Source organism: Corvus moneduloides, chromosome 5 (genome assembly GCF_009650955.1).
Source record: "Corvus moneduloides isolate bCorMon1 chromosome 5, bCorMon1.pri, whole genome shotgun sequence".
In the NCBI taxonomy this organism is placed as follows: domain Eukaryota; kingdom Metazoa; phylum Chordata; class Aves; order Passeriformes; family Corvidae; genus Corvus; species Corvus moneduloides.
In genome coordinates this window covers 7951981-7971193 of record NC_045480.1, presented here as the reverse complement: position 1 = coordinate 7971193, position 19213 = coordinate 7951981, and the positions used below count along the sequence as shown (strand labels likewise).

The following is a 19213-nucleotide window of genomic DNA, read 5'->3' as shown; positions in this document are numbered from 1 at the left end:
GTGCACAATGGAAATATGGTGGGCATCATCCGTGTAATGTCAGCATCTAAGTGCACGTTCTTCCCGTGTCCCATGTGGAAGATGTGTGTGTGTCACTCCAGGACAGGAAGGCTGTTGTTTTGGAATCCTGTAATGGGCAATTAGCATCTGTAAATGCTCTTTGGGTTTGTTCCTCCAGAATGGCCTCAGGCACCATCACCTCCGGGACTGCCAGTGCCTGTGGGACAGCCATGACTGGGACAGACAAACGCTGCTGGGAGGCACAGGAGGCTGAAAACAAATCTCTGTCTCCTGCAAAGAGATTACCTGTCAGCGCTACTAAAGCAGGTTTAATACCAGGGTCTGCTTGAAAACTTCTGCAAACTGAAGCTCATTTGTTGTTTGTGAGAAAGCTGGCTTTTTCTGCCTCTGTATTACTGGTGTGAAAGTGGAAAAATTGGCTGGAACTGATAAAAGTGTTTTCTGCCTTGCTGAGCAGTCTGGACAAGTGTCTGATGGAAGGTCAGCAGAAAGACTCATTTCTTGACTAAGTTATTTGCTCGGTTGGGTAAAAAGATAACTGTGCCACCCAGGAAAGACAAGGAATGATTTGTCTTGTGTTCGGTTTGGGCATTTTTGGCAGGATCTGAGCTACCACATAGAGCAACATGCTGGCTCCTGGGAAAGTGGCAAGCTGCTGGCTGGATCCTGGTTGTTCAGGCAGCTGTTTTGGCTGTGCAGGAACATGCCAGGAGTGCATGACAGCACTCCTTCAAGGAGCTTCATGTTGTGTCTGTGCAAGCTGTGACCACTAAAAGCATATAGCTCTTTGAGGCAGCTTCACTAAGAACTTGTAAGAATTCATTTGGGTCTTTTCCCCAGTTCTGCCAGTGTGGCAGAGACCTCAGGGTATGTGCCATGTTTTATATTGCCTTTCTCAGCCTTGATTTTCCGCTGTCCGTACTTCAGGTTCTGCTCCTCTCCTATTAAGAGGTTTTGATGGTATGAGTCAAAAGTTTCACCACTCCTGCTTGCAACCTGCTCTTTAATACAGTCTGTAACATCTAGAAGTCTCTCATTACACCAACATCCATGTTGCCTTTGGCTCACGGTCAGCTGAACCCAGACTCAGTGCCTACCTGGCATGTAAGGCAGTGGTAACACCTCCCACCCCATCTCAGTGAGCACGCAGAGGGTGGCCAGGCAGCCCCAGAGGTGGGTGTGCACAGCATTTAGCTAAATGCCATCGACAAGGGCAAGAACAGGTGTGTTATCACTGGTGTGTGTGGATTATCCACCTTGTTCTGCCCAGCACCAGTTTTAGTTTGTGCTGCCTGATTCTCTGGCCAAATGTGTAGGGAGGGAGTGCACCCCAGCGTCCTGGAGGTGGGGAGGTACCTGATGGTCTCCTGGTGCCAAATATCCACTTGCTTTTACTGTTTAGATTTGATGCCCAATGCCTATTTGAATGTAGCATTGGGTTGGTAGATACACTTGGCTCTGTTCCATTTTTCTGCTCTCCTCTCCCAGCTGGGGTCCTTCCTCCTTGATGGAAACGCCAGTTTTGCCTGTACTGGAGCAAACCATGGCTGGTGAGTATTGCATGCAGACTTTGGCCTTTAGCAAAATCATCCTGGGACAAGCCCATTTGCACATTTGGTGAGAAATTTTTCTTCTACTTACATACCTTCCCATCCCCAGCTCCTGCCAGACACCACCACCCAAGAAAAAAAAAAAGGGTCTGGGACAGGGCTGGTCTTCGATGGGCACCATCAGGTGAAGTGGTCACCCAGTGGTGTGTGTGGGCACAAATGTCCCCACAGGGCTCTGATTGCAACACTGCACACTACAACAATGATTTCTTTCCTGGTTTTAGATAATAATCTCGTTGGGGCAGGGCACAATGCTTTTTCTGCTTGACATGTTGCTGACACCTGAGATGCTGTTTGTGAAAAACAACATGATGGTTATGAAACAGAAACTAAATGAAAGATAACATGGCTGAGAAAGAGAAGGAAAAACAGGGTATAAGGAAGAGTGACAAATCCTTTCCCTGTCTCATGGTAAGCCCATGGTCCTGGGTCACAGAGCCCATGAAAGCACCTCAGCTCCTGGCATCTCCTCTGGCCATTCCCTCGTGTCCTCCTGTTGTTAGCAGCTCTGCTGTGTTGAGCAGAGCCATCATTCACCTTTTATTCTTTTTCATATCAGCACAACACATACCTCCATATTCCCTTTTCTGGAGATTATATAGCCCCTGGGAGGGATGAACTTGCTCAGAAGAGTCACCAGCAGGAAATGCCTCCTTTGAGAGTTTGAAATGGCACCAACCACCAGGAAGCTTTGCTGTTATGGTTCTAGCTGCCTTCTCCTACTGACACTTGCAGGGCTTCAGACTTTTCTTTTGCCAAATCCTTCCTGTCTCACCATGGAGCCATGACCAATGGAAATAAATCACAATTTTAGGAATTTATTTGAATGTTGCTATGAAACAGGTCACAGCGGCCAGTGAGAGGCTCTATTTGTGTAGTCACCCACAGAGGAAAGAAGGCATTTGTTTTGCTTTGAAAAATAACTCTTTCATGTGTAAAGGGCATTTTGGGTTTGGGTGGAAGGCTGCAGCCACTGAAGGGGAGATGAGCTGCAGCGGGCTGTTCGTTCAGTGACACAGCTCAACCAAGTAACTTTGCAAACTTTCCTTGAGGTTGTTCTGTGCGTTGCTCAATGCACATCACACACTGCAGCCAAATATTCATTCTGGGATTAGAACTGGATGCATTGTAGGGCAATTAAAGTAAAATATTACCCTCTCCTCCCTAGGCCACAAGCAAACACGGCTGCGGGTGAAGGCCAGCAGAGAAAGAATGACATCATGAAACCCGAGAGAGAACGCAAACACCAAGCCAGCACCATGTGCAGGTCAGCCTCTGCACAAGGACACACTTTCCTCCTTGTGACTTTGACTTCTGTGCTCTCTGTTTGCCCAGACGACTTTTTTTTGGGAAAGCTTTCAAGCACAGGTGTGCTACATGCCACAGCGCACTGCAGGCAGATCTGGCCCTCTCCTGTTTTTCCAGTCCTGGTGGTAACAAATGGAGCACTACATCCTCACCACCCTGCCATGATGAAGCAAGTTCCTCATGAGCCAGCAAAAGGACATTTAGCCATGCTCCGCCTGCAGCCCTGGATGGCCAGGGCTTGTCCCCTGGCCCATGCTGCTCCTGCTGCTGCAGGGCTCAGGGCTGGTCACCAAAGTGTGTCCTTAAAGCATGGAAGCAACTCATTTCAGGTAGCCAGACTCCTCTCACAACGCAGTGGTGCTAAAAGAACAGCATTTTTTCTTACAATGGCAAGGAAATGACCTAAACCCAATGTAATTCTTTATTTTTTTTTTTTTTTTAAACGCAGGATGGAACAGTGCTGGTGCCAGTCCCAGTGCCACAGATATAACCTCCTTGGATGCATGCCATTCCATGCCCAGCTACTTAAAACGTTTTTGCTTAAAAGAGTTTGCTACTGTAAGCAGCCTATACACAGGTAGGTAAACTTGCACGCCAAGATCCAGGTGTCTGGGATGCAGTTTAACAGATCACGTGTAGGAATCAATATTAAAGTGCTGGTAGGATTGGCCCCAAGTTTCCCAAGCTGCAACACCCCCCTCCGTTGTCTGCTACCAGCAAAACCAGGATTTACTGAGTTCCCTTGCTTAACCCCCACCAAAGTCAAAGTCAAAGCCAAACCTGGTTGCCCTTTTCTCCTTGGAAGCCAGGCAGGATGAGGTCCCTCATGCCTGTCCCACTGGGCTGGGAGAAACCTCCCATAGGAGGGTTTAATGAGCAATTCCTGCCTTTTTGCTACTGGCAAAGGCTTAATTCCACATGAGAGTGGGGCTGACATCTCTGTGCACACAATGGCTTGTGTGGCTATAAACATACCCAGTAACAAATACAGAATACTCCCCTTCAACCAAAATTGCTATAAATTTATTATGAATACAAAACCTGAACTGGCCAGGACTCGCAAAGCAGCACTATAAAATTAAACCTTCCTGGCACTAGAAGTGCCAGTGCCTGGAACACTTGGTTTTGCAAAGGACCCTCACAACTGGGAATAAACCCCAAAATTTATCAACTTGTTTATTTTTTTTTTTTTTGGTAGAAGTAAGTTTCCCATGTTAACAAAAAAGCAGAATAGTTTTATTTAGTGTTCATCTCACACCTTCGACAGCTGCAGCTGTCAGGCACAGAAATACAGTATTAAAATAAACTGAACAGAGTTGCTCATTGCAAAAATCACACTATGCAAACCTGTGGATTGTAACATCAACAGTATAAAATGTAACAAAATTGGAATTTTTAATTTTTTTTTACACTTTTAAAGATAATAGTCCAGGCTATAAAACTATATAAGCATTGAATAAGAAATGTTAAAGTCAATAAGTCTACAACAGATACATCTTGTAAAAACTCAATAAATTATATATATATAATTATAGTATCTAGTAACATTTAAAACCATGCACAGTTTTGTACATTTTCTTTTTTCAGTACAGGAAAACTCTTTGCTTCGAGTACTTGGAATGTACACAATTAGCAGACATTTGTAAGAAAATACAAAAAAATTCTTTTTTTTTTTATTCCAACAAAACAAAAATCTATAGAAATCTACCTTCTCAAACTTCCACTGAAGTAACCTCAAACTATAAATTATTTATTTTAGGATAAGGATTCTGTGGCTCTAAGAAGAAAAAAAAAATCTTTAAATGAGATGCTGTCATCCTGTTATTCTGCAACATTGATATGTAATACGCACCAGAGAAAAATGAAAAGAAAGAATTCAGGATGCAATTTGCTTTGCCTCTTTCTGGTAGTACATAAAGAAGTCTTCTGGACAAAAAAAAAAAACCCACCCACAAAAAATCCTTAGCCCAAACCTCCCCCACTGTCAGCTTGATCCATGCTAACATTCTTTAGTTCACTCCTGTGCTTTTAAACAGCTATGTGGCATCGAGGAACAAAATAGCACAGCATTCTAAACACCAAAAATCAGGCAACACTGGCACTTTCCAATGTGTTAGATGCAAAAGAAATACGCAGCTGTAGCAGCTCTCCTGCAAACAGTGTCACTATTTTGCTCACATGGCATTTCTGAAGCCCGAAATACAACAGTACTGGCAAAGGGGAGAGAAAAAAACCTACCCCACATCATCCAAAGTCAACATTTCACTTTGCTGCATACTTGTTATTAAATCGACCACAAAGAATACCTTCATTTGAAAATAGAAAAATAAACACCCACACCCCCTTAATGCACAGTGGTTAAACTGATGGAAGAATTCTTGGCCCCGTTTTTCTGAAATATGTAAAAATCATCTCTCTGCTGCCATTTGTTTGGTTTTAACCACTGATGATGTATTGAAAAATAAACTTACCTTTGCTCACTGCAATCCAGGATAAACTAATATTTTTTTAATGAATACATATATATATTTATAACATTAAATGTAATTTGTTAAAGGACTGTACATCTATACATTCTTTCAATATTTCCCATAAACACAAAGGAAAAACTTGATTAATATATTTTTTCTCCATTTTTAATAAGTTAAAAAAAACACCCTTAAGTTTGGTGAAATTTAAAGTTTACAGTAATGCTATGCTATTTAAACCAATGAACAGATATGTTAATGTCTATAAATAACTTTACAAATATACATGTTAAGGTACAATTTTTAAAACAAAACTGTGAAGATATAAAACAAACAATCAAAAACATCTTTTCTTTTGCCCAGATCAGTATATCCTAGATTGCAATGCTCATATTTTGAGACTCTCTCTCAGTACTGCTTTATGTTGCATTAGTATTATACATTCTTTTCTTTTAATATATTTATTTATATATATACATGATATATTTATAGATATATACACAGATTCTCTGGAATAAACCTTTTTGATATAAGTTAAAGGCTCTTGCCTACAGGTACCCGTAACTTCTTTCTCCGAGTCACTGCACATAGATGGAGCCAAACCTCTGGCGTCGAGGGGTGGATGGAGGAGCTGCTCCCCCCACTCACCCTTGGCAAGCAAGAACAGGCAAACCCCAAAAGTGGGATTTATTCTCCCTCCCTCCCCCCACAATTGGCTGTTCTCAAAGGTCAGGATGTGACCTGAGATGCCATGTGGGCACCCAGGAGCCAGGTCTCAGGGCACCCTCTGCTCTCAGGTGGGTGATGCTCTGCTCCCCAGGGACCCTGTGGTCACCACAGGGTCTCTGCCCATCCCTGAGGTCTGCTCCTGCCTTGGCACGGCCCCATCGCTCCCAGCCCTGTGCGAGGGCCAAGGCACTGACACTTCAGATGACTTGACCGTCTCTTTTTACTAGTTTTACTTTCATTTCTCCATGACAATTTTCATTTTACTTAGCTTTGTTTTCTCTTCTTCCAGAAAGGATTCCTTCTATGTAGCTGGGTAGTACGATCATGAAGCTATAAAAACGACGACAACAAAAATATAGATATTTTTATAAATATATGAATCCCTGCAGGCAACGTGGCTTTTCAGCTCCACCAAAAAGGTTCATGTACAGATTGCATAAGCGAGGAATTTCCACATTCTTTACACCTTTTTTTTTTGCGTGTGTTTCTTTTTTTTTTTTTTAAAGGAAGATTTCTTTTTTTTCTCTTCTTCGTATTGCAGGCACAGAACGGTTACTCTGGCACTCGGAAGGCAAGCGCGGAGGCTGGGAGGTCAGCACCCCCCAGGTTCAACATTCTGCGTAGTAAAGAAAAAACCCTAAAAACATGAAAAGTAAACAAAAAACAAACAAACAAAAAATTAATTCATCTAGGATAGATCATCTTGGCAAGAGATTAGTTCCTTCAGGCCAAACAGTGCTTCTTGACTTTTCATACAGCAATAGGGGAAAAAAAAAATTTAAAAAAAAAAAAAAAAAAATCATAAAAAAAAGTTTGTTGTTTTCTTTTTTACCCTGAACAGCTTGTCAACAACACAAATCTCCAGGCACCATCACACAGTTCCACTGGAAGATCCTTCACTACAAGGTTTCATGCTTGGTGTCCCACACTTGTGCCTCCATGGGCACACTGCCCATCCCTCCATCTGTCTATGTGCCCTGGGGGTCCTCACGTCCGAATGAGGCCGTTGCAGGGCGGGTGCTTGGGCAGGCAGGGCTCATCGGGCAGCAGGTCATGTGCAAAGACCGAGTCGTCCCCTGAGGAGCAGGTGCTGTGGGTGTCCTGGCCGGCCGGCGAGTACTGCTCGAAGGGCACCGAGAGGTCCAGGTACTCCTGCCAGGGTGACAGAGCCATCAGTGCTGGGTGTCCCCCACACCAGGGACCAAGTGGGTCCTCCCACGCCCATCCCACCACACTCACATCAGTGGATGTCACGGTGAGGACCCTGTCCAGGTCTTCCACCAGCTGCTTGAAGGTGGGTCGCTGTGAGGGGACGGCATGCCAGCACTCCCGCATGATCATGTACCTGGATGAGGGGACATGGGACAGTCAGCCGTGGTGGGGCCAAGTGACACCCACCCACCTGCCCACCCACCCCCAAATCGCCTGAAAGAACAGCTGTGGCCAACACAACTTCAGCTATGGCCAGCTGGGGCGGAAGAGGAGGGTTTTGTGGAGCCACGATCCTCATTACTGATCATCTGACGCATGACCGTGCTCCCAGAGCAGGAGGAGGACCTGTCCTGAAGGTGACACACCAGAGCTACACCCCCAACCAGCACCCGCCGTGTGTCACTCAGCAGCCATGGGCTGAGGAAAGTCTACCTGGAGATGGCCAGACAATTTGCCAGTGGGAATGTCCCAACAGCCCAGACCCAACAGCCCAGTGGGGTTGTATTTGTCCTCAGAGGGAATGGGGAGTGGAGCAAGGTCAGCGCCCACCACACACTCACAAATCATGGGTGCAGTTTGCAGGTTTGTCCATCCGATGGCCTTCCTTCAAGAGCTTGAAGAGTTCCTCAACGGGAATTCCTGGGTATGGAGACCCTCCCAAAGTGAAGATCTCCCATAGTAGCACTCCAAAAGACCAGCTGGAAACCAAAGAAAGATCTTTAAAATTCAATGAGGTTTTTTTTCCAAGCCCCCCAATATCCCTTCCCCCTTGCTTGGCTTTATTTCTGTGCAGCCATGCATAGCTAACAAAGTCATCAATAGCATGACTAATTGCCTAGGCCATTTTTACTAGTTACTTGGAGATCTCTGCTGATCCAACTCAATAGCAAAGAAATCCCAGGCACCAAGTCTGAAATTGAAATGAGCATTTAATCAGATAGGTGACAGCCCATCTATCACCGCCAGCTCTTTGTTAGGTCTTCCACCAGCTCCACTGAATGGAACAAATCAAATTATTCATGCACGGCTTCACTGAATTGCAGGCTTGGAACCACAGGCCACTAACTGTGCAAGCTGATACCAAAACTTGCTTGTTACAACACTCATTTCACTGGCCAAGCCGGGAGAAAAATACCCCAACAAAAATCAGCAGAGCACTAATGTTACACACTTCAGTCCTGCAGCTGTGCTCTGGTTAAAAGTCCTTTTTTTCAAAAATATCTTTTGCCTTCTTCATTTTTTTTCTAAAAACAGGGATTATCTGTCTCTGTTTCACCTTCATGCACACTCATTCTCCTGTTCTCTAGCTTTGATTTATCTGTCATGCCCACTGCAGCATTACCTAAGCATGGAAACTATGATTTAAGATCAATAAAAGCCAAAGAATCTGAGAAATACAGAAATAGAAAAGAATCATTTGTCCAATTGCAAGCGGTGAGCTTTGGGGAAAAGGCAGGCTGGCTATAAAAATGCCATTATTGATCAAATATTACAATAAAAAGCTAGTGCACACGTGGAGCTGCTTCAGCCCTTGCAAAATTCAGATGTGTTACTGATTTACGTGTAAGGAGTGCTCTGCTGTTTGCTTACTATACAGAGGCATTAAAACAGATGAGATAGGATTAGGAAAAATAAAGAAAATAAAAGAAATGGCAAAATTAATCAGAGACTACATTTGCTGAATATTTTCCAATCAATTCTAACAGCAGACAGAGTATGTCAAGCTCATTCCACATCCCTGACTGAAGTGTAACTGTCTGGGGCAAAGTGCAGAGGATGCCGAGGGGATTTTTCATGGGGATTTTTAGCACTATATTTTTCAACTGCTGGATGAATCACCTCATCTATAAAGTGGACAAGAAATACCTGCCTGCTTTCCAGTAATTTTTCAGCAGCTCCCTAGAGATCTTCAGATGAAAGCAACCAGATAACAGCAAAACAAAACCATGTGTGTGAAGATGCAGGTTGGAATTGACTCCTGTACTTTTGCATCCCCAGGCACCCCAGCAGTGAACAAGCCCTGGTCACGCTTAGCAGCACTTTTGTCTGTAAGATATTATAGGTGTAGATTTCCCTGTTGTATTAATTTTTTTTAAAGTGTGGGTTTGCTTACACATCGCTCTGGTGAGTATAGACCCGGTCAAACAAGGCTTCTGGAGCCATCCATTTCACAGGCAGCCGACCCTGTAATTAGGAAGACAATGGGAACATCCCATCAGCATATTCCCCCAGCCACAATGGCACCATCTGAATCTTCTTTTCTAATCCAGTTTGAACCATTTTCATTAACAACCACATCTGCCTTCCCAGTCACTGGGCAAAGCAGCAGTGGCCACATATAAACAGATTAGAGCATTTGATCCCTGGATCTTCAGTGACAATCTTTGCAGTAAATGCTCTCTGTAGAGGACTGTATTTCACTGCCAAAGCAGGTTTAACATATCAGTGCATCTAAATCTTTGCATGGGAACAGCATCCATTACTCATACATGCAGTAAACTCTGTGGCAGAGCATAGGACAACACTTTCCATCTCTTTGGTTGGAAGGTATGGTTGACTCCAAGTCCAAACCCAGCTTAGGCTCAACTTGAAGGGAAACTTCCAAAGTGAAGGCAAGGGCCGGGTTCTCTAAGAAACAAATCCTGATCCTGCTGGAGGGTAAAGGAGGGGATCTGATCCTATCTTACATCAGGGTCATAAACACAGACTGTTATGTGAGAAATACAAGATGAGAAAGACTAGATTAATCATAATTCTCTGGGGCTTTGTTTGGCCCCTGGAGGAAGACAGAAAGTACTGTTTTGTGTTTGAGCCATAATTTGGATATGGGGGAACTTTGTCCTCTTCTGACCCACTGTCTCACTGAGGGAGACAAGTAGAGATGGGACACAGGCAGGATACACAAATGGGACTATGCTCTCAGCTGTCCCACACAGCTCATTTGATCTGTGATTAAAATTCCCAATAATTGTTATTAATTTATGATTAAGAAATCCTGGCAATTAAGAAAGATTTCTGATATGCTATTGATCAGTATGGACATGGTGGGCTTTGAAGGACTGCTTGGACATTTAAACCCCCTGCAATCCCAAGACCCGCAGGTTCTGCACTGCCCTTAATCTTCCACTGCCGTCTCCTCACTCTGTCCTAGTTAGGATCTTTCCTCAGGGCTCAACATCTGTGGCAGGCTCTGTACCAAGACACGGGGCTTCTCTCAGCCCTTCACTTGCAAATTCATCTCTACAGAAAATATAAACAACTCCAGGCCTCAGCCCTTATCTGGGACCATTTTCTCACTCTTGGCAGTGGAGTCAAGGAGCTCAGATGTAAAAAAAGAGAGAAACGCGTGAAAGGTAGATCCAGGTATACAAGAAGTGACACTCCTCTGTCAAGGGCTCTGGTGAGACAGAGGTTGGCTCCTTGGGACCTTTATGAACAGACATGGAGCAGACTGGAAAGGGCTCCATTCCTGTTTGGGAGAAACCTCAGTTTCTCTTAGCATCCTGGCCAGAGCTGAGACCTCACAACCAGCTGCTGGCAGGACCAGGATGTGTCAGGAAAAACCCAGATGGTGGATACACTCCTGGGACCAGCCTATCTACAGTCCCTCCCTACTAGGTGAAGTCCCTGTCAGATTTCTTCCTCCTAAGCCCCTCTAGAAAGGGAGATGTGGGACAAGGGCCACTTGCTGCAGGGATGATCAAGTTCCCTGCCAGAAGGAGAACTGTGTGTGCTTGGCAGTTCTGTACTTACATTGGTGGTTTTCTTGTAATAGTCAATGTTGTGAACGTCTCTAGCGAGGCCAAAATCAGCTATTTTCATCACATTATCTTCAGTGACTAACACGTTCCTGGCTGCCAAGTCGCGATGAATGCACTGTGAAAGGTGAGCAAGTCAATAAATAAGGGCTCGTTAGCTGCTCACGCCTGGAACCAACAGCACCATGTGGTTTATGAGCTGCTGTTTCATTGACTCCCAGGCTCATAAAGCTGTGGGCACTGCTCAGCTCCTGGCTCTCTGTGTCACCATCCCACCGTGCCTGCTCGGTGGGAAGCACCTCTTAGCAACACCTAATCGGCGCCCTCGGAGCCAACACGGCCACGCACGCGCCTTTTCTCTCCAAACAGGATGTACGGATGAGAAAGCCAACTCCCCTCTTCTGTGGGAGCTCACTGGGACGTGCAGCTGCTTTTCTGCGCTGCTTCCCCCAGGAAGAGGAGTGCAAGAGAATGTTTGAGGGGAAAAAAATCCTTAAATTAAGGTATCCCCAAAACATCCAAAATACTGAAGACCCACAGAATGGCCTGGGTTGCTTGTGCTTTTATAGGCATTTTGGGGGTGCTAATGGTCCTGCAGGTAACAGCTGTACAGCTGCATGGTTCAGGAATGCAGCCAGCATATGGGGACTTTGCATATGGATGAAACCTCCAGTAAAAAACCTCTAAAGGGAGAAGGCTGCAATGTTTTGCCTGGGGTTGTCCCACACACAGAGCATTCCCTGCCTTTGAACATGTGGCTTTGACCGAGGCTTCTACCAAATGAGGTTTCTCAACTCACTTTCTGAGATGCCAAGTACTCCATGCCCCGTGCCACCTGGTAGGCACAGGAAACCAGATCCTTAAACGTCAGCTGCTCCTCAGGCAGCTTGCAGGTGTCAAAGGAATAGTCCATGCCAGGTGGGCGACGTGCCCTGAGGTATTCCCGCAAGTTCCCCTTTGACGCATATTCCACCAACACATAGAGTGGTCCTGCAAGGAAGAACACATCAGCAGCCAGCGGAGGTAGAGCTGACCACCAAAATCTCATCTGGGCCATTCTGGGCAGCCAGTCAGTAACTACAAAGAAGGGACAGCCAAATCTGAGCCTCCCATGACCCTGTGAGCACCGGGGCTGCTCTGCTACGTACCGTCCTGCGTGCAGGCACCAAGGAGGTTAATAATGTTTTTATGCTTCCCAATCATTTTCATCATTTCCATCTCAGAGACCAGGTCGGAAAGGTCCTTGTCTGTGGCATCATCTGGAGAAAGTAAAAGAGGAAAGTAAAAAAAAGTCAGGAAGAAAGTAAGTGTTTAGGGATATAGTTCCAACTGCTGTGCAGCCATGTGGGGCTTTTGATGGGGAAACAATACTCAGAATATGGCTGTATTTGGCTTTATTCTACTTCAGGAAGAAGAATAAAAATAAAAACAAAACCTACTACTATGGCAACAAAAAAAGATGAACAAGTAAGTGGAGGTAAATGTTCATATGGAAATCAATAATGCCTTTCATCTTCTGTTTCGTCTTCACAAGTACTAAAGAAAAAAATTCACATTTTGGTACCTGGTACCTGCTTTTCTGATAGTTTCTGTCCCTCATCTCTAGGGCCCAAGAGTTAATGATGGTGGAAGGTCAGGGCTGGGAGGGAACGTATTTTTTGGATGGAAAGTTGCAATTTCTCTGCAAAAATAGAAAAACCTATCTACAAAAGTAGAAAAATTGGGGAAAACCTGCCCAAAGGCACATTTTGGTTTGGAAAGATGGAAATGTTAGTACTTCTAAAACCAGCTTCAGAAAGGACTAAAGGAAATGAAAATTAAACAAACCTGTTTCTGATAAGAAATATTACTTTTTTTTTACAATGTCCCCCCATGTAACCTCAAGCCCAGGCTGCTCACTGCCCTGCTTGCTCCAGCCGAACTCTTCAGCTGTCTGAGGTTACTGTGTCTGGCAGGATGGGAAATGGAGACTTATCTAGAGGTGCCCAGTGACTCCCCCATTTCTGGTCTCCCTTTAACCTCTCAGATGTCCGGGATCAAGTTTCTTCAAAGAAAAAGTTCCTCAAGAAGGAGTTTGTCAGCTGAAATTCTGCAAACTCCATCTGAGGTTGCTGCATAAGCTTTTGGTAGAACAGGCAGCGCTGGTTAGGAGAGGAGTAAAGAGTGGGCTGATTCACGGAGCTGGCTTGAAGTGAAGGGGGTTCCCCTTCTTGTCAGGGATGCTATTACCCCTTGGCAGAGAACTGGGTTAATTCCCAGTCCCTCTTCCCGATGGGATTTGCACTTTTGCCTGCTCTCCAAGGACAGCCCTTACCCCCAGGCAGTGTGGGTAAAGGGGAGGAGAGGCAGTTCCTGTTTTCTTCTATTGTATCTAGTTTGTATAAAAGACTTAAAAGAGAAGCAAAGAGAGGAAATCTCAGCACAATATGCTATTCTGTCCTCTGTGGACTCCCCATACCTTTTAACATCTTGACAGCAACTGTGATGGCCTTGTTTGGCTTGTCCTTATCAATCCCAATGGCTTCTGCCATCACCACTTGGCCAAAACACCCCTCGCCAAGCGGCTTCCCCAAGGTCAGGCTGGAGGGAGGAACAAACAGGTATGTTAGGGGCTCCTGGTGTGGGACACTCCCAGCAGGCACAGAGATCCCAACCCTTTGACTGACCGAGAACGTGTCAATTCCCACTTGGGATCTGGAGGCAGCTCCAGCTCGGAAACGTTGGCCAGCATTGGCCCATCGCTGGAGGAGAGGCGTGTGATCCGGACCAGGGGCGTGTTGGAATTCATGGAAGAGTTGGACTCCAGCGACACCTGCTTGGGTAGAGCAAATGAAGTGTTATTGCCAACTGTATCTCCAGGGCAGGCAGCGCCAGAGATGGATCACTGAGGAGGTTTGAGCTCTCTTTGCCCATGGACAGATTTCTGGGAATTTCTAACTGGGAAATGCCCCCACCCTTGCAGGAATCCACTTGTTAAGGCACTTGTGGTCAGGTGTTTAGCAGATGGAAAGGAAGGACAGGTCAGCCAGTGCCCTCCTGCATCAGGAGGTATAATCCACTGAGTTGTTCTGCTGCATCTCCACAGCCCATACAGGCTAAGAAGTGACTTCTCCCACCCTGGCACTGTCAATGCCCACTGTGAGCTTGCAGTCAAAGCTTGAAATCTGTACCCCTCACTATGGGGTTTCACATGGCCTTTTGCTCCTGCCCCTCTGCAATTTCAGGCAGAAGAACATCTCTAACTGCACAGAGGACCTTCTGTCACCTCCACGAGAACTTTGGGCTCACCAGTGACATCTGTGAAAGCAGGAATGAGCACAAATAGTGCTCTTTCTCCCCAAATCCCCACTCCTCCAGGGAGCCTGGACTGGACTTCCCCTGCCAGATGTGCCTTCTGTGGCACCCACAGCTGCACTGCCAGAACCTCTTGGGCAAGGGCCAACAGCAAGGGGGGCTGCTCACGAACCAGAGTCAGCTGCCACCTCTGCCAAAGCCCCACTCACATAGAAATAAATAAACTTCTAGGCTGCAGCCAAATTATGTCCCTCTTGGGCAATGTTTTTCTGGTGGAGCTTCTCACCTAGAGAGAGAATTTCAAAGAGAAGGAGGAGGAAAAAAATAAAACAAAAGAGGGATACCATAGGGGGGAATAGGAATCTTGTATCTACTTTCTGTTACCTGTCTCTTGAGTGGGAATTTGGAGACTTTCTGTACAGTGGGGGTGTTCATGGCTTTTTTGTTTGGCATTTTCATCCTCCAGACAATCACCAAGACCAGCACCAGGAGAAGGAGGAAAAAGCCAGTGCCATAACTGAGAATGCCAGTGTACACTGAGCCCGAATCATCCATCTCCATGAGCTCCTCGGCTGCAGGGTGACAAGAGATGGCAGTCAGGACACGGCGGGAAGCTGCCCAAACACAGCTACACACATACAGCACAGAGAATTTGGGGAGGACCTGTTCAGCTACGCCAATTTTCTCAGTGACTTCAGTGAGGGGACTCTCCCAGGCCAGTGGTTTTCCACCTGCAGCTGTAGCTAAAACAGTAGCTCAGTTTGCACTTTTTGGGGTAATTTTACTGCCCCCTTTTCATGCAACCCTTGGATTTTTAAGAGCCTTCAGCCCACAGATTGAAAACCACTGCTCCAGGCTGAAGGCATCTTCACACGTCTGTGCTGTCCCTCTGACCCAGATCTTGCTTTCTGCACGGCTAGATGCCTTGGATGTGCAGGACTGGGGTCTACTGCACTTTGCTGATTCAGATTCTCCAGCAAAGATTTCCACCAGACCAGTGCCTGCCCTGAGGGACCAAGGGGCTTGAATAGAACCCAGCAGTAAGGCATCACACAGGGAAAGAGCCTCAAGAGAAAAATCTACTTTATTATTTAATGAAAACTTAGTTCTGCTGGGAAGAGGCTGGAAGGCATGGCCCAGAGAGGTAAGAGAGCCAGGAGGGTGACAGCATGAGCCCATCAGCAGTGGCTGCCTGCTGGCAAGACTTTTTAGAGACCAGCGAAGGTCAGCTGTGTTTTCCCCCTTGTTCCTTTAAGGACAGGCATGTAGACCAGAGGAAGGAGCCATGATGGGACTGATTTTCTGTCCCCCAAAGGTGTGCTGGCACAAGAGGAACAGTCAGCAGTGGGAAGCTTTATAATGAAGTTATGCTGGTGTGGTCAGCTCACTAATGGATCATGTCCATCACTGAGCAGTCCCTTCAGCAAGCAGCAGGAGCCTCTCCCTGGCAGCAGCAGGCTCTGTGTCAGGTCTTTGGTGGCTGTGCCCAGAAGGACATGGAGAATGGGCTGTCAGTGGCATTGGGGGCTGCTCCAGCCTTGTGCCAGCTGTGGAAGGCCTGATCCTACCAAACGGCCATCTCCTCCCATGAGACAGGGGTACCAGATCTCCTGGGATCAGGCACTGTGGTCGGTGCTGCAGCTCTGCTGCCTTGCCCTCTGCTCCCCGTCTCTCCCCCCGTAGCGTGGACGAGGTTCAAGCTGAGATTCCCCAAGTGTCCTGTATCCTGCACCCTCTCTGTGGAGGCCTGCTGCTGCACAGATGGCTGTCCTTCACTGCATCTGACTTCAAAATAAAGTCCTACTTTCTGATTTTTGGTTGGTTTTCTCCTGCTTATTTTTTGCTTTAGGAAGACATGTGAATTCATAAATTATAAAAAGCAGAGTATGAGTCAGACGAGACAATACCGTGATATTCTGAAAATAACAGAGACATTAGTCTTCTAACCAAAGGAAATGTTTTCTCATCTAGTGAATGTCAGAAGCAGAAACAGGATCAGATCAGCTATTACAGAGCTGGCAAATAAACAGGAAAGATCAGCAGATCCCACTGGCAGCAGGGTTGGGCATGGAGGAGACCTTCTTAAGCCCCAATAAGTGATTACATCCAAATCACCTGCACAGATAAAAGTCGAGATTAGAAATGCCAAAGTTTCCGGTTCCTAAACACATCCTGAGATGGATGTGTTGTGAGATGGACCCAAATGTGGTCTATGACTGGGTGAATCAAAGTGGGCTCTTTAGGATTTTGGGTGCCTTTTCAGTAAGGGTGTATTGAATATACTCAAGGTTTGCTTCTGCACTGTCTGCAAGGCACAGCACAGACGAGATTCAATATGAATATTGCTGGTACTTCCCTGGACCATGGTCAAGCCTGCCCTGGAGCCAGAGGCTGATTCAGCAGGTGAAGGTGCAGCACAGCCTCATTCCCCCTTTTTGCAGAGCAGATCTCTCTGTTGCACATTCTGTGCTGGCTTCATTGTCAAAAAGAGCTTTGCACATGAAAGGACCACAAAATTGAGGTCACTCTGGCCTCGGGTTTCAAGCCCACTGCAGCTTTCATCGATCCCAGCTGGAGCAGGCAGCATGCAATGCCCCTGGGAGCCAGGACTCCTGTGCTCTGCCTACAGACGACTCTCCTTGACCTTCTGTTTGAGATCGCTATCTTGGCCTGCTCATCCGTGAAGTGGAAATAATGCTACAGGCAGGGAAGGGTGTACTCACACCAGACACTTATGCATCTAATTTTAGGTTAAGATATGAGGCCAGAGAGAAAGGATCCTTCATAAGACGATCTACAGTTCATGTCCAATTTAGGTGCCCTGGATCATCTGATGGGGAGGTTTTCTTCTTCCACTGCCAGTGTAAGAAGACAAAGCTCCTTATTTTGGTGCTTAACAGTCCTAACAAAGAGGCTGTGAGTACCTCTCTGTTATTAGATTTTTTAAAAGATTCTGTGTATTTTACATCATTACTGCAATCATTTAGATTTTGAGATGCAATGCAAAAAGAGTCAGCTGCAAGTATGCAACAGGGGTCTGCAGCAAATCCCAGAGAAGAAGCCTGCCTGGAAAACACCCCTGCTCCAAGCAAGGGGCGGTGTGCGGGAACTTGGCATTTCTAAAGCAAAACATCGAGGCATCCTGGAGAGGGAAGGAGAGGCCAGCACAGAAGGAAATACCTGGTAGCACCGTCAGCCAAGCAGAGTGATGTGAGAACCCAATAGAATTCCCTGCGAGACAAGTATATTCCCCAGCATCCTCAAAAGTAACATTTCGCAAGTACAGAATCTCTAGCTCCTTATCCGTTGTGTTAACACCTGCCGTCTACGGGGAAAAAAAACACACACATATAGAAAGAGGGAAAACAGAGAATAAGCCACATTCCCAGCAAGTGTGAGGACACCACAGGCAAATTTCAAAAGCAGATTATGGTGGTTCTTTTTTTTATTTTCCAATGGCCCATCTTCCATATTTATTTATTCATTCCCCTCTGCAACCTGTAGTCAAAAGCAAAAAAAAAGTTCCCTTCACCAGGTTCTTACTCTGTCCCACTAAAGAAGCATGCAAGCAAAAGCATCCAAATGAAAAATTGCCCTCACAATATGACTGACTTTGGGTTAGTGAGGTGAGTACAGGGGTGGGGAAAGACAGGTGGGAAATGAGGAAAGACAGAAAGAAAGGGGAAAGGAGGGGAGATGTAGTGGGGAAGGACTCAAGTGCTGATCAGAGGAATATACAAACATTATGGTTCATGAGTTCATTGAAAAACACAGAACTCTAGAATTTTCTAGAATTTCTTCAGTGGATATCTCAAAGCCATATATTGATTACACAGACCTTGACACTGCAGTAGAAATCTGGCTGATAACCAGTGCCTGTAAGGAACTTTCCTGAAGTGGCACTGAACAACACAGCAGTCAAACGCTGTAGGCTGGAGTCAAACCCCAGAGCCCAGGAGCTTCTCCTCTCCAGTTAACATGTTTGCTTGGATGAGCCAATGTTGATATTTATTTCGCCATTACTTCTCCAAGGGACAGAACTGATTAAATCAGTTTTATAGGTGAAAAACTCAAAACAGTTTGGTTTTCCAGTGCTTTGAACGTCACAGGTCATTAACACACAATTCTGTTATCAGCACTCAATTGTAAGGAAGGGAAAGGAATAAAAGTATGAAAAGTTGATAGCAAAATTTGACAGTCATTTTATTGTGGGAATTTTTCCATGGCAATTGCTGTATAGGCATTACAGTCTTGTTAAAAAAAAAATATTAGCAAGAAAATAAGATAAAGCCATTCAGCATCAGTTGACAGGGTATAATACAAAATGAATAGTAATTTTAATCACTAGATTCTTAAAAATGTTATAGCTCATTCTTGCAGTTGCCAGGGCCTTGGGACAGAGTCTGTGGTTTACCTGGTTTTGGTTTGCGAATGTGGAGCCAAAATGGCTTTTCGGCTATGCCTACGAAATTGTTGGCTCTACACAGATATTCTCCTTCATCTTGCTCTGTCACATTGAACAGATTTAGGTTAGCATCGGCTTCAGCGTTTTTACTGATCCAAGACTGCAGGAATAGACAGAAACCTGAACTTCAGTAAACCAAACAATAGCTCCATCGCACCTACATCAGCTAGGATTGACTGTGCATGGCTGTGGTGACATCCCCAGCTCACCCTGTGGTGAGACACCTAACCCAGGGCCTGAGGGCTGAAGAGAAGTTGCCTTTGGCCCCCAAACCATGTGCAGGTGAGCTCCCTTCCCTTCACACATGCGATTTCTTTTTTAAAACAGACCAGTTTGTCCCTTCTCCAT

The 19213-nt window shown here is 45.6% G+C and overlaps 1 protein-coding gene and 1 long non-coding RNA gene across 7 annotated transcripts in view; one reads left to right on the top strand and one right to left on the bottom strand.

Moving 5' to 3' along the window:
- Positions 1 to 1506: 1506 nt before the first annotated feature.
- On the top strand, positions 1507 to 3978 carry LOC116443894. The gene is made up of 3 exons (XR_004240088.1): positions 1507 to 1571; positions 2800 to 2898; positions 3388 to 3978. It is a non-coding gene; the product is annotated as an uncharacterized LOC116443894 (long non-coding RNA).
- A 140-nt stretch (positions 3979 to 4118) lies between these two features.
- Positions 4119 to 19213, bottom strand: part of FGFR3 (fibroblast growth factor receptor 3) — a 55220-nt gene continuing 40125 nt past the window's right edge. Inside the window, exons 7-17 of one of the 6 annotated variants that reach the window (XM_032108726.1) lie at positions 18815 to 18965; positions 14779 to 14972; positions 13773 to 13918; positions 13565 to 13686; positions 12255 to 12365; positions 11906 to 12096; positions 11102 to 11224; positions 9462 to 9532; positions 7909 to 8046; positions 7376 to 7481; positions 4119 to 7288 (exon numbers count right to left, since the gene is read on the bottom strand). In XM_032108726.1, the coding sequence (XP_031964617.1) occupies positions 7124 to 7288; positions 7376 to 7481; positions 7909 to 8046; positions 9462 to 9532; positions 11102 to 11224; positions 11906 to 12096; positions 12255 to 12365; positions 13565 to 13686; positions 13773 to 13918; positions 14779 to 14972; positions 18815 to 18965 (1518 nt within the window). In that variant the 3' untranslated portion in view covers positions 4119 to 7123. Of the gene's footprint in view, positions 7289 to 7375; positions 7482 to 7908; positions 8047 to 9461; positions 9533 to 11101; positions 11225 to 11905; positions 12097 to 12254; positions 12366 to 13564; positions 13687 to 13772; positions 13922 to 14778; positions 14973 to 17580; positions 17726 to 18814; positions 18966 to 19213 lie in introns of all 6 variants that reach the window. The other 5 variants (XM_032108727.1, XM_032108728.1, XM_032108729.1 and 2 more) reach the window with 5 other exon arrangements.